The sequence below is a fragment of the Oryx dammah genome, unplaced genomic scaffold (assembly GCF_014754425.2).
Source record: "Oryx dammah isolate SB20612 unplaced genomic scaffold, SCBI_Odam_1.1 HiC_scaffold_28, whole genome shotgun sequence".
Lineage (NCBI taxonomy): Eukaryota > Metazoa > Chordata > Mammalia > Artiodactyla > Bovidae > Oryx > Oryx dammah.
In genome coordinates this window covers 96,857,568-96,868,095 of record NW_024070212.1, presented here as the reverse complement: position 1 = coordinate 96,868,095, position 10,528 = coordinate 96,857,568, and the positions used below count along the sequence as shown (strand labels likewise).

The 10,528-nt window shown below is 58.7% G+C and overlaps 1 protein-coding gene and 1 long non-coding RNA gene across 2 annotated transcripts; one reads left to right on the top strand and one right to left on the bottom strand.

Annotated features, from left to right (window-relative positions):
* Positions 1-1,172: 1,172 nt before the first annotated feature.
* LOC120856186 lies at positions 1,173-3,820 on the top strand. Its single transcript, XR_005719405.1, has 3 exons — positions 1,173-1,580; positions 3,030-3,108; positions 3,639-3,820. It is a non-coding gene; the product is annotated as an uncharacterized LOC120856186 (long non-coding RNA).
* Positions 3,821-4,024: 204 nt separating this feature from the next.
* On the bottom strand, positions 4,025-9,805 carry PDZK1IP1 (PDZK1 interacting protein 1). The gene is made up of 5 exons (XM_040231231.1): positions 9,708-9,805; positions 9,341-9,504; positions 6,831-6,939; positions 5,044-5,139; positions 4,025-4,409 (listed from the first exon to the last, which is right to left on the bottom strand). Exons 2-5 carry the CDS (start codon positions 9,405-9,407, stop codon positions 4,337-4,339), a joined length of 345 nt encoding a protein of 114 aa, XP_040087165.1. The 5' UTR covers positions 9,408-9,504; positions 9,708-9,805; the 3' UTR covers positions 4,025-4,336.
* Between the last annotated feature and the right edge of the window lie 723 nt (positions 9,806-10,528).

The window sequence follows — 10,528 nt, the reverse complement described above, 5'->3', positions numbered from 1 at the left end:
ACAACCCCTCCCTACTAGCTGAAGACCAGAGGGAGCATCGGTGCTCACGGACCCCAGGGCCTTCAGCCAGAGAGAGCTTGAGAGACGGTGCGCAAGCCCTATGTGTGTCTGTGCCTATGTGGGGCAGACGGGTATGGACTAGGATTTAGTCTCTCCCTCTGGGTCTCTTCACCACCCCTCAGGCTTCTCTTTTCTGGGCCCAACCGTGGGTTCTGGTGACTCAGAGAGGAAAGTCACCCCTTGCCTGCCCTCGAGGAGCTCCCAGACCTGATGCTGGAGCTGCACACAGACACGGAAACAGGCAACACAGGGCAATGAGTGCAGAGATGCTGGTGTGGCCCAGGGGAAGCCCTTAGCCCAGGGGTTAAGACGAGCTTCCCAGAAGTGACTGCTAAGCCGAGCTTAGGGGGTCTTCTGGTGAGTCTCAGGTGCAATGATAACACATACATTATCTCAGCTTCCTCCCAGTAACCCCGCAGGGAAGTCATGACAGAAGCAGTTTTACTGGCAAGTGAAAAGAACATCCAGAAGCCCAGGTGGTCCCACAAGCAGTGAGGAGAAGAGCTGGACTTTCAGCTACAGTCTGCAGGATTCTTAAGCCCCAGCTCTCGGCCACTGCTGTGGTCTGAAAACTGGGAGGAGAGCCAATCTGGGGGCTCCAGGCCAGCGGACCAGATCTGAAGGGGAGCCAAATGCCTCCCATCTTCATCCCAGAGCAAGTTCTACCGGTTCCAGCCACTTGACTCACCTGGGAGCTTGGCCTAAGGAGATAGGATAGGATAAGGAGAAAGACAGCCCGTCACAGACACTGGACACCTCCCATCGCCCCCGCTCCTCTGCCCTGGGCTGGGGGAGGAGACTGCCCGGCAGACGTTGCCCTGTGATATTAGGCTCCCTGGAATACAATAAGAGTGCGTCACTCTGAGCATGAGGAAGTCATCTTGAAAATTATTCCAAGCCCCTGCCACTCTATCTTAATAACACTCAAGCTAGGACTCGGCACCCTTTTTTCAAAACCAACTCCAGGCTGGAAGTTCCTCTTCAAGTCTAACTGAAGTAAACTGTGCTGCAACCTACTTTCAACTCTGCAGTTGCTGGGTGGGGCTTTTAGCATGATTCGCAGCCTACAATGTAACCCTGTGAAATCCACACGTTTTAGGTAGAGGAAGAACAGGAAAGGTGCCAGCCGTGTTCCAGAAAGCTGGAGGAGCAAGAATATCTTCTGGGAGTAACAGAACCTCTGGGTCCTGGAGCCAGGGCCTGGGCAGCCTTCGCCTTCTGCCCAGAGAGCAGGTGGTGAGATCCACAGGAGGCCAAGCAGCACAGAAAGTGAGACTTGGGTGAGGGCACCGGACTTCGCCCTGACTCGAGGGGCATCAGGGCTGCGCAGGCACGTGGGGAGAGCTAGAGAGAAGACAGGGGGAGAGCCAGGTGGAAAAAGAGGGCTGGTGAGAGGTGAGAGAGAAGGCGTGAACAATGAACTCAGGTGAAGGAAGGAGAAGGGAGACACGCGACTGCTACAAGAAGATGGAAGTAAAAACTGCACTCAGAAAGAGACTGGAGCACAGACACGGAGACGAGTAAAGGCTGGGAGAGCCAAAGAGAAAACGGGCTTGGGACGGGGAGGTCCGGCCTGGGGAGAAAGGGGTGGGGAGGAAGCAGGAAGGCGTTGAAGGAGCATCCTCCCCCTTGTCTGTCGATCAAGGAGCTCAGAATCCCCTTCCCGCAGGGCGGGAGGGGCGGAGAGCTTCCCCAACGTCCCCTGACGCCCTGCCCCAGCCCAGAGGCTTCCCCTCCCAGGCCCCCCGAGCGATGCCCCCTCGGGACTGGCTGTGCAGCCCCGATAGATGGTGGGGGGCCCAGCTGGTGCGTTATCAGCCTCCTCCAGGAGCCAGCCTGAGCCACTCAGCGGCTGCCAGTCTGCGATTAGGCCCCCGGAGGGTCATTAAGCACCGCCCTGGCCGGGACCCAGCCTCCTTTCCCTCCTTCCTCTGGCCAGACTGGCAGGTGGGAACTAGCGATAAGGACTGGGGGCTACGGCGGTTCTGGGGCCGGCATCTCCATGCCCCCTGCCCCCTGTCAGGACAGGAACATGGGGTTGGGGGGAAGGTCAGTGCCAGCCCAGCCCCACAAGGACCCCACGATGGAGTTCCCACCATCCTGGTCCGGCTGGTGGGGAGGGGGCTAAGGAGGCTCCTGGAAAGGCCCAGGGATGTGGGGGGTGGGGTGGGGGATCTGACCCCCCCTACTCACCCACCGGGCCACCCCAGCTCAGCCCACCACGCCCCCCACCTTCAGCCTCAGGACAGGACAGCAGCTGCCATGGCCCCTGCTGGTAAACTGTGAGGGGCTGGAGGGAAAACAGGGGAATGGCATCTCTGCCCTCAGACCTAGCAGGCCAGTGAGGAGTCAGGCTGGGAACCGCCTCCCCCCACCCCCGACACCCCGAGACAACAGGGGCCTGAGGTGAGACAACAGGGGGCTGAGGCGGGAGGGACGTAGCTTCATACAAGGAGGATCAGACCCAAGCAGCCAAAGGCTGGGCTGGCTGGTCACTTGACTCTGTCCTCTGGTCTAATCAAGGAAGACTTCCTGGAGGAAGAGGTACCTAGGCAGGGCCAAGGAAAAGGAATGTGCAGAGTTTACACGGGCAGAGGGGGGTGAAAAGGCATCCTCCCATGTGTGCAAAAGCCAAGAGTGGGAATCACGGGGAGCTCCAGCCACAAGTCACTGAGCTGAAGCCCAGAGAGGGGAGGCGAGTCCCACAACAGGGCAGAGACCCGGCCAGCCCTCAGCTGGGGGATCTTCCCTCTGCTGCAGGCTGCAGACTAGCCCCCAGTGAGGTGGGAGGGATGGTCTGGATTTCAGGGGGAATTCCCCAGGGGTATTTGGGTGAAGCCCTGGAGCAGCACAGGAGCAGCTGTGATGGAGGAACAAGAGGCCGTGACAGGTGAGACAGCTGGTAGAAGATCTTAGGGACAAGGCGGGCTGCTTCCTGCCCTCCAGCCCCTTTCCTCTGGATCTTGGAGTGCTCCCGGGAGAGCCCGCCTCCAGTTGCCACCCCAGACAGAGACAGAGGCTGTTCTCATGAGAATGACAGTCCTAGAGGTGAGAGGTCTCCATGGTCAGCCAGCCCGGTAGGGTCGTGTCCCCTCCCTCCTGCTTCATTCTCCCCGGGGGCCCAGTTCCTTCGCCTCACGCCCACCTGGGACCGGGAGTCAGTGGCTTAGGAAGGATAATTCCCACTCAAGCTTTGTGGTGAGCCTGGCTAAGTCCTCCACAGAGGGTCAGCAGAGCTCAGAGAGGACACTGACTCTCCAAAGTCACACAGCAAGTTAGGAGGGGACTTGCTCAGACTCCCATCTGAGCTTCCCGAGTCCTAGCCCAAGACTTTCCCTAGTGCTTCCAATGCCCCAAGCCCAGCCCAGAGGGGCCATGGGGATGAGGACAGAGCTGGATGAATGAGCAATGAGTGAACCCTCTGCAATGTCTGGCAACATGGAGGCAGGGTCGGGGGTCACGGCTGGTGCTACATGAAGAGCTCAGAATCACCCAGATTTGCAGTTGTGAAGGGCAGATCAGGAGAGGAAGACTCGGGACTTCCTTGGTGGTGCAATGGTTAGGAATCCTCCTTGCAGTGCAGGGGACCCAGGTTCAATCCCTGGTCAGGGAACTAAGATCCCACACACTGCGGAGCAACTAAGCCAGTGCACCACAGCTAAGAGTCTGTGCACCGCAAGGAAAGATCCTGCTTGATGCAACAAAGAGCCAGCATGCTGCAACTCAATGCAGTCAAATAAATACATGTTTCCTCTAAAAAGGGGTGGGGCAGGGTGTGCTTTTTAAGAGGGTCTCTGGCTGGAGTAAGAAGTGTGCTCCCTGCCCCCGGGGGTTCTCCCAGAGAGGCCTTCCTGGAAATTCCCCAGAATCACCATGACAGTGGCTTTGGAAGATGATTCGGAAAGCAAGATTGGGCCTCTCTGGAAGCCTGAGGAGCTATTTCTGAGCTATTTAGAGCCTCAGACCCAGAAGTACAAAATGTCTTTATTTCACAGAAATAAGGGCTGTTGCCACGGTCGGGGGAGGGAGATGTGAGGCAGGATGGGAGGTGCTGAGCTGATTGTCCTTTTCAGAAGAGTCTTCTGAAATGAATTGGGAAGGGGACCCCCTAGAACCTCAAGGCCACAGCTGAGCCCCAACCTGGACACAGTCTGAGCGTGGACCTTGGCAGGAGGGTGGGGCAGGACCATGGTGGAGGTTGGAGAAGACAGGCCCCTTCCTGCTGATCCCTGTACAGAGAGGGAGGGGGCTGGGCATGGACACAGGCAAGCAGGGGTCACATTGGGGTGCTGCGGACCTTGCCCTCCTCCTCTGGGATGTTCTCATAGGCATTCTCGTGCTCACTGGACCTGAAAGAGAATGATAGGGGTCATTGCTCCTTCTATCCCATCCCCTTCTCCTTGCCCCATCCTGCACCTGTGAGGGCTGTGTCTTCCAGAATAAATGTTTGAGTCCCAGAGGGGGTTCCCTTGACCATATCTGGTCTTCTGCACCTGAGACCAGAGGCCTCTCACCACCACCACCCTGAATCCCGTCTCTCTCTGCCATCTAGCCTCTCCTCTGGGAACCCCACTAAGAAACCCCCCCACTGAGCCCACTTCCTCACTGAGCTTCCTCCCCTACAGGTTCTCCTCCCCACAGAGTCCTTCTACTCATCCCTTCAGAGTCCCTTTCTTCCACTGAGCCTCTTTTCCTCACTACATCCCTCCCTATGAATCCAATCTACCCCCTGAGCCCCTCCCCGCACCGAGTCCCCATCCCCTTACTGAGCCCTCTCTGCAAACTGAGGCTGCATGGAGCCTTGCAGTCCTCCCAAAGGCCCCTTCACTCACCATCCTCCCACACTGAACCCTTTCTCTTCGCTGAGCCCTTCCCCACATGAGCCACCATCCTCCCCACCCTCTCCTCATCAAAAGCTCCTGGTCCTGAGGTCCCCAGGAGCCCCTGGAGCACAGGGCGGTCTGCCCTCTACTAGCGCCTCACCTGAAGCTTGCTGCCATTGAGGAGTACTTGCCATCTGTTCCCACCAGGATCCCGTCAGCTGTGTTTCCAATGGTCATGACCGTGTTTATAGGCGCCCTAGGGACAGAGCTCATCAACAGGGCTCTCTGGGTCCCCTCTCCCTGTTACCCCTCCTCCCTCTAGTCCAGTCAGACCCTGTTCTGCAGCCTCTAGGGGAAGCCCCTCTCTCCGGCAGGGCCCAGCAGCCTGGTTCTGGCCACACTGTAAGGGGCCTCACACCCTTCTCCCTGATCCACAGTGGGGCCCTCAGGCGCCAGCCTGAGGTCTACTAAAGACCTACCCCAGACCTTGTACCAGCCACCTCCCAGTCTCCCTCTGCTGTTTCCCTCTGGCCTCAGCTCAGCTCCAGAGCAGACCTGGCAGCACTCAGTGTCTGCCCCAGATTCCCCACGAGATTTTCCTAGGCAGTAGGAATGGCCACTGAAGGCAGAGCTGGGGCCAGTGGAGAAAAGAATCATTTCCAACAACAACCTCCTTGCCTCTTACTCAAGGGTGGCCTGTGCCCCAACATCCCCGGACACTACTCTCATGAGGGTCACCATGACCCTAACCACTGCTCATCTTTCCTCGGACGTCCCACAGGCACCTCAGACGTAATATATCCAAGCTGCCCCAGACCTGCCTCTTCTCTCATGGTCTATGTCTCAGTGGGCGGTCCCATCAGAAGCCTGGATGTTTTCTCTGTCCTTCCTCCCTCCTGTCTCTGTGTCCCCCTGCTTCCTTCCTAGACAGCTCTTAGACCTGTCCCCTCTCTCCATCTCCTCTGCCGCCTCCACAGTCCAGACGGTCTCCTGACCTCATCCTCATCCCTTTTTTTCATCTGCAGACATCTCATCCCGAGACTGGCTTAATCACTTGCACTGGATCCCTACTGCACTAATGACAAAGCCTGAAGTTGGGGGCCTTAGTGCACAAGCATCTGCCTGGCCTGGGCTCTGCTGACCTCGCCAGCCTATCTCAGGCCTCTCCATCCCTCTCTCTATCTGGGAGCTGCTCGTGTTCATTCAGTGTGTCCTGCAGGGCTGCTGCTGGCACCCAGGACCAGGCCACCGGTATGAGAACTGGGGGCAGACGCAGACTTGCCCCAGAGTTGACAGGGGCAGAATGCACTAGATTTCAGCCCAGCCCCCTCTACCTTTGTGCTCTGCCCTGAACTTAGGACCCCTCAACTGCAGTGCTGTCCCACCCTGCACTGTGCTGGGACTGGCTCCTGCCTGGGCTTCAGGATAAACATACAGTAGGAAACCTTCTCTGATCGCCCTCCTTTCCCCCCCAGGTCAGGCCCACAGGGCACCCTGCAGGCTCCTTTAGCATCAGCCTCAAGCTGCGATGGCTCCCACCATGTTTGCCTTCCCTTCCCATCTGGGAGTCTGTGAGCACAAGAGCAGTGTCTGTCCCATTGCCCCTCTGTACCTCCCGAATGTGACATGCCAGCAGACCCTGGAGAAGGGCAGAACATTCCTGTCCAGGGGCTTTCACAGCCCCCATCACAGATGGGCCACTGTCCCAACTATACAGATAGAAACACTGAGAATCCAAGAAGAGACGCCTGCCCCCAGTGAGCGCACTCAGCTCTAGGTGCCAGCAAACCTCAGCTCTGCTCCCTGAGACCTCAGGCCTCCGTGTCCCTTCCACATAGTGAGAGGATTTCATCAACCCTTCTCCCTGCTATGAGAGCAGTGGCCGGGGTCCTGGTCCCACCCTGCCTGCACCGGCCCAGCCCCCAGGGCCGCCCAGGTAGCACTCACCGCTCTTCCTGGCACCAGAAGTGGTTGACAGCAAAGGCGATTGCGACAAGGACCAGGAACACAGCCACAGCGATAAGGCCTTGCATCCAGGGCTGCAGGTTCCCCCGGGCTGGAAAGGGAGGCGTGTGCTGTGTTTTGGGGGGGAGGAGGGGGGCGGGGGTGTGTCCTGCAGCAAGCTGGGCGCAGGGGGACTGCCAGTGCAGGGGGCCCTCCTGCCTCTGGGCAGGAACCTGTGCTGGAGGCTCCCAGCCCGCTGCCCGGACCAGAAGAAACCGTCTGGGGAACAAGGACCCCGTCTGACCACTGGGCTTCTAAAGGGGACGGTGGTTCGGAGGAAGACAGGATTTGGAAAAAAGAAAGGAGCCAAGGAGGGAGGAAGCCTCAGAGAGCAGCGTCTGAGGTCCAGGCAGCCCAGAGCGTCCTCTCCCCCAGCCCTCTCCCGCTGCGGTGGGTCACAAGTAGGGGCCCCCAGGGACAGCCTCGGCCCAGGGAGCAAAGGGCAGCCCTTTGAATAGCCAGCCTGGCCCTGCCAGGGAGGGTGGCTCCCCTCCTCCCCTGCTCCCAGGCTGGGGAGGCCCAGAGCTAATAGGACTGGGCTGGCATCTGGAAGATCCTGTTTTGTAGCAGAGGTTCTCTGCCATTGGGTAGGCGTGGGAACAAGGACAGGCAGGGCGGTGCAGCTGGGGGTGCCAGGGATGCCCAGAGGAAGGGTGGGACAGAACACCTCTGGAAAGGCGGGACAGAGGGCCGAGCTCTCTCTGGGTCTTGGCAGGAGGGGAGCTTCCAACCTGATCCCCTTTCAGCTCCTCTGGCTGGGTGCCCAAGGGACTAGGCCAGACACCAGTCTGAGGCCCCATCGAGGCACCTTCTCTGCCTTTTGACCCTTGACCCTTGACACCACCTCTAACCCTCAAGATTTCCCAGAAGTCTCTGCCCTCAGCCACTGGCAGCCCCAAAGGGCTCTCCTCTCCCTGGACATCACCGTGCTCTGTGAGCCCGAGAGAGCCTGGCCACACTGAGGACAGACACGCAGTAGCAGTTAGATGTCTCAGGAAGGGACAGAGGCCAACAGGAGACTTTTGAAAGGTCCTGCTTCCAGGCCAGAATACCTACATCCCTAGTGCCATCCTGTACTTAAAAGGTCCAGGCTGAGCATCAGAAACTTCATTCTGCCCATTCCTTCTCAAAGGTCGTTCCTGAGTCTACCCGAAAGCTCTCCTGCTGCCCAGAGGCACTGCCTCCTCACTGAGCAGTCCCTGATCCTGGCAGGTGTTGCGAAGGAGGGAGGGCCCTGGGAACTCTGTCCTGTGGTCAGACCTTGCTCATCTTCTTGGGTGACAGGAGATACACGGTGTAGTTACTGTATGTTCCATACTTGCCAAAACGCTATGTTTTGGACTCATTGTTTTCCCAAAAAACAATGGTTCAGGCCCTTTGTTTCCTCAGGTCAGTGGCTACTCAAGGATTGGGAGTCAGGGCTCAGGCCCTGGGAGGCCTGTCTCTGCAGCCAGTTCCTTCCAGACACACCAGGGACACTGCTCCTCCTTCCAGGTGGCTCTGGGGTGCTCATACAGCACAAGGGGCAGGGCCTGGGGCAGAAGAGAGGAGATCTAGCCCTGTCCCTTCTTGCTCTGCTGTGTGACCTACACAAGTTACTCAGCCTCTCTGATCTTCAGTTCCCAAAGGGGGCTTCCAAGACCTGAGAGGCAGAGTTGAAGCAGACATGCATGAGAGCTCAGGGCAGCTGCAAAGGAGGGGTGCTCTGGAAGTCAACCCCCTCTGGGCCCAAATCCCACCTGCAGAGTCCCCAGACTCTGGCTGCAAACACAGCCTCATAGCACAGGGCAGACACCAGTTGGTGGGTGTGGAGCTTTACCCATACAAAGCCCTACCCCACTCCTGCAGGGTAGGTGCCCTGGGAGGTGAGTGGGCAGGTTTATTGTCTTCATTTTATGGATGAGAAAACTGAGTCTCAGAGCAGGGCAGTGATTTGCTCATCTCCTTGAGTGGCAGAAGATACACAGTAACACAGCGGCAAAGCCGGACAGAGAGCCCAGGAAGGTGGTGGGGACCACACCGGGACTCTGGGTAGGAAACAAAGGGGGTTTAGGCCAAAACCATGACAGCACCGCCCCAGAAACAAGCCTGCCATGGAGGGGTGGCTCAGCCCCTACTCCCACCCTCCTTGAAGCCCCCAGCTCTCAGAACCCAGCCATCTCTAGGGCAATTCCTGCTCCCGGAGCGTGGGGCTCAACTCCCCGCCCCAGCCCTAGATCCAGCGTTGCCCTGCTGCCCTCATTTCTCACTTGTGGGAAACACGTCCCAGACAGAAGCCTGTGTCTGCCTTTGGAGGTTCCTCTGGCTAGTCCAGTGCCTCTTTCCTCTCCAACCTGCAGGTGCCAAGGGTGATGAGAAGGACAGAAGACCACCCCTTCCACCCCTGGGCTCCCGGCACCCAGCCCGGCCCTCTCCTCCCCGCAGCCGCTGGGCTGGCCCAGGCCCCGTGCTACCTTGTTGACAGCTGGCGGGTGGCACTGCCGTGAGCAGGCTCAGGACGACCAGGCTGAGGGCTGACATGGCTGCAGGCACCTGCTCAGGCGGCTGGAACCTGGGCCCCTGGAGCAGCTGCGGGTCCTGTGGGCGTCCGCTGAGATCAGCTCGGCCTGGTTTGACCCTGGAGGAGAGAGGCTAGTGAGGAAGGAGGCAAGAGAGGAAGGAGGAGGGGAGGGAGAGGGAACCTGCCCTCCCTCCCACGGTAATGAGCTGCCAGGCCTGGCCTTCCCTGGCCAGAGCCCAGCCCACTCAGGCTGGCATTTGAGGTCATCTTCCAGAGACTGTGGGGCCGAGCCCTGGAAGGTGAAGGGAGTCGGGCCTCACCTCCAAGCCCCAGGCCTCTGGAATCTTGTGTCAGCTCCCGCTTCCTGGCAGTGGGGCTGAGTTCTGGGGAAAGGTGTGACACATTCTTGCTCCTGCCTTTAAATGAGCCCAGGGGGTGGGGCCTCTGGGCAGGGCTGACAGTGGGATTAAGAAATTTGCTGGTTGGTTCGGGACAAGGGGAAAACCCAGAGGCTAGAAAAGAGGCTGCCCTCTCCCTGAGAGCCTGGCCTATTTCCTGTTCTTCTCACCTGTTCCCACTCCGTCAAGCCAGACCCCAGGGCCCCAGTCCTGCACACAGCCCTGGCTTCTGTCCCTGCACTCCCTGCCCAGTTCACTAGCTCTCTAAATCCGCCCTTTTCCATGGGGATCATGACAGAGAGCCTGAGGTCCTAGTTCCCAGCGTCCCCACCCAGCCAAGCTGACCTGACTCAGTTCAGCTCCACCTCTTTGCCCCAGAGTTGGTCCCTGGAAGCTGGGACAAGATCTGAGCTTGGTCAGAGGCCTCTGCACATACCTTCTGATCCCTTCCCACCCATCCCAATGAGGGAAGTAGGTGTCCTGCTCTGGAGGACAAATGAAGGACATTCCCAGGTTGGAAGGTCCAGTCTGGGACCCTGAATCCCTGGGTCCTCAAATCTCAAGATCTCATGGAGGTCATCAGGCCCTCCAGCTCAGGATCTGAGAATGACCCAAGTACCTGTTGAGGCCTGGGGGCCCAGGATCTTACTGGGTCTCCTTCCTCCATGCCCCTCTACATTCCTCCAGGAGTACAGGAAGCCACAGATGCTGGAGTCTGGCTCCACAGAGGCCAAGAAAGAAGG

Coding starts and splice junctions, on each gene's coding strand:
- PDZK1IP1 (XM_040231231.1), bottom strand. CDS start 9,407: ATGTCAGCCCTCAGCCTGGTCGTCCTGAGCCTGCTCACGGCAGTGCCA. Junction 6,940..9,340: donor ACCCGCCAGCTGTCAACAAG/GTAGCACGGGGC, acceptor CTCCCTTTCCAG/CCCGGGGGAACCTGCAGCCC. Junction 5,140..6,830: donor TTCTGGTGCCAGGAAGAGCG/GTGAGTGCTACC, acceptor CTCTGTCCCTAG/GGCGCCTATAAACACGGTCA.